This window comes from Acomys russatus, chromosome 25 (assembly GCF_903995435.1).
Source record: "Acomys russatus chromosome 25, mAcoRus1.1, whole genome shotgun sequence".
Taxonomy (NCBI): domain Eukaryota; kingdom Metazoa; phylum Chordata; class Mammalia; order Rodentia; family Muridae; genus Acomys; species Acomys russatus.
Window position 1 is genome coordinate 30941646 of NC_067161.1, and position 2972 is coordinate 30944617.

General features: G+C 52.0%; 1 protein-coding gene across 1 annotated transcript; it reads left to right on the forward strand.

Annotated features, from left to right (window-relative positions):
* Positions 1-479: 479 nt before the first annotated feature.
* On the forward strand, positions 480-1945 carry Scgb3a1 (secretoglobin family 3A member 1). The gene is made up of 3 exons (XM_051167674.1): positions 480-596; positions 1206-1438; positions 1827-1945. The coding sequence occupies exons 1-3, from the start codon at positions 542-544 to the stop codon at positions 1848-1850; spliced, it is 312 nt and encodes a 103-aa protein (XP_051023631.1). The 5' UTR covers positions 480-541; the 3' UTR covers positions 1851-1945.
* The last annotated feature ends 1027 nt before the right edge of the window (positions 1946-2972 follow it).

A 2972-nucleotide genomic window follows, 5' to 3' on the forward strand; every position in this document is an offset into this window, starting at 1 on the left:
GTTGTTGTGTGACATTGCTGTAGTGTGGGACCAGGGACCAAGAGCTCATTGAGAGGTCTGGGGTCCCTGGGACTTGGTGCTTCACACCATGCTCTCTGGGCTTCCAGCCCCCAGAATGGCATCATTTAGGCCTTCCCTCGCCCTTAGGGAGCCTGTTCCCACCAAGGCATGGGTCCCCAGGCCTGTGCTACAGTGATGTTGAGGTGAGGTCAGACCACAGTATTAAGGTGTAGGCCTGGGTGGACCCCACGGAGACAAAGCACATCCTGGGTTCCTGTTTTCAGGAAGAAAGGGCCAGCACTTGAGTTCAGGAGACCCTGCCAAGAGGAAATCCCTAGGACTGAGGTGGGATGTGCAATTAATCCTCGCAGGGTCTGCTGGCCAGAGGAGGAAGTTGGCTGCAGTTCTGCCTATTAGCTGAGCAAACACCACATTTCTCAGGAGGGTGAGGTTCCACTCCTGGATATATGAAGCCACCGGGGACCAGGCTCCAGGAAGAGTGTCTTGGGTACCAGAAGCATCTTCCGAGACTCATTCCACCATGAAGCTTATCGCCACCTTGCTAGTGTTCTGTGTGGCTCTGCTCGGTGATTCTGGTGAGTTTCCTCGGGGCTTAGCATCTCCTATGGAGGGACCTGTCAATGGTACCTGCTCTTTCCTAGCCCCTAGTCCACACTTTAGGCCCCAACTCTTCTGCACCAGGCTGCTGACAGTTGCTCTTCTAGCAGAGATGTCTACAAAGGAACCCAGATGCTCCTCTGTTCATTCCTTTGAGGGTTTCCTCTTTTTCCTGTGGCCTTCCAAGCCTGCTGTCAACCCCACGGAGCCTTCAAGCTGCCTCTCACATACCTACCCACCCTGAACTTCTCTTCTCCCGCCAGCCTGATGGCTGATTCAAAGGCCAGGCCTGGCTTGAGAACACCCATCCCATCTATTCTCAACCTGGTTAATGTCCCTTCAATCACCAAGGTACAGTCTGAATGTCCCCAACTTTAGGAACCCATCTCCTATGGCTTTCTCTGTTCTCCCTGGGCTCTCTGCGTGGTCATCTTTCCTCACTTCTGTTGGTGTCTCCCTTGAAACAGGGCAACCATCAATCAGGAAGTAGGTGGGTGCCTGTAAAGTCTCCCTTGGGTGCCCTCCCTGGAGGAGCTGGGTCTTCAGAACCCTCGAGAAGGCCTTAAGTTCTCTCTTTGCGTTGGCAGGTGTCGCTTTCTTCATGAACTCGGACAAAGCTGCAGCACAACCCGTGGCTGCCCTTGCCCCAGCTGCAGAGGCTGTGGCCGGGGCTGTGCCTAGCCCACCACTAAGCCACTTGAGAATCCTGAGGTTCATCCTAGCCAGCCTGGGCATCCCAGTGGGTCCTCTCATAGAGGGTTCCAGAAAGTGTGTCACTGAGCTGGGCCCTGAGGCTGTAGGGGCTGTGAAGTCACTGCTGGTATGTGGGCTCCTTGCATGACTATTCCTTCCTGTGTGGGTACCCCTCCCCAGACACCTTCACCATCATACAGACAGCACAGGCTGCATCACAGAGCCCTTGCTTCCTGACCTGCTCCAGCAAGCCATAGCCTAACTAAAATGTGAGGAGTCCAAGGAGTTCTTCAGGGTATACCTTTCACGACTAACTGCCAGCAGGCTGTGACACTTGGCTTAGGGTCCCCTCCCCCATAGGCTTCACAGGGATCCTCCCCCATAGGCTTCACAGGGATCCTCCTGAGAACCAACAGCTATGCCTTCCAGTCTTGAGTAACCTCAGGTGTCAGGTCCTCTCCCCAGCAATCCTTGGTAGCAGTGCAGAGCACGATCACGCTTGGCTTCTTTTCCAGGGGTCCCTGACAGCATTCGGTTGAGGTGAATATAGACCAATTCTGCCTGACAAGACGTTATTCTTCCATGGGAGCTGGAAAGCCTGCTGCTTACACCTTTCCTTTACCTTAATAAAGAGGGCTCCAGCAGCTTTGCACTTGATGTCTTCTTGCCTCAAAGCCAATCCCAATAGGAAGCCAAAAGTGTGTGTGTGTGTGTGTGAGAGAGAGAGACAGAGAGACAGAGACAGACTTTGAAGCTACTTGGATCTTTTACAGTTAAACATAGAGCTGGGATTTCTCGATTTCTGTTTTAGAAATAAGGATTTAAACTTTCCACCTTGGGGAGGTGATGAGTTCATGGATTAGAGTACAGGAGAAGGCCACCTGGACTAAGATGAGGCTTGAATCTTATTTTAAATGCATCGCACCTATGGTCGCCAAGGGGTATGAGTCTGTGGAAGTCACTGGTCTGATATAAGATGATTTGTTTTCCATCTCTAGTGAAGTGGGTGGGCACACCCCGACACATGTCCTTGGATAACTTCTTATTAGTAATACATCCAGACTGTAGATTGTCTGATAACCATGCCCAGGGTTGCCATGGGGACCCTGTGCACTACAGCAACTCACTGGACCTGGGCGTGGGTGTGCTCTGCTTTCCTCCCTAACCTCCAGGACAGTGAGAGAAATGCTTAGAGGAGACTTTAAACAGCTCCTGCAGACTCCTGGGGCAATGAAACCAGTATACTCCTCATCTGATTAAGAGACTGACCCCCGAATCAGCCTTGAGAAGGTGGGAAAGGGGTGGGCTGTACTGGATGCTGCCGCATGCCACCCTTTCCCCTCTCCATAGCTCTTGAGAAGGGTGGCAACCAACAGCACCTAGCTGAGTTGTTTTCTGGGAACAAACCACTCTCAAAGGACCACAAAGCCACACAGAGCAAGAGGCAGTCTGCATTCTGGTTGATGTAGGTTCTATCTCTATGTCACCAGCTCTCTGGTTTAGGTCTTAAAAGTCCTGGACTCTTGGCTTCAAAAGGGAACAAATCTGAAGGGTTTTTCACATTCCCATAGGGCCAACTTAGGACCATGACCCCACTACCACTTAGCTTCCCCTTTGCCCAATGTTAATTCCTAAACTCTCCCCACACCACCACAGGATTG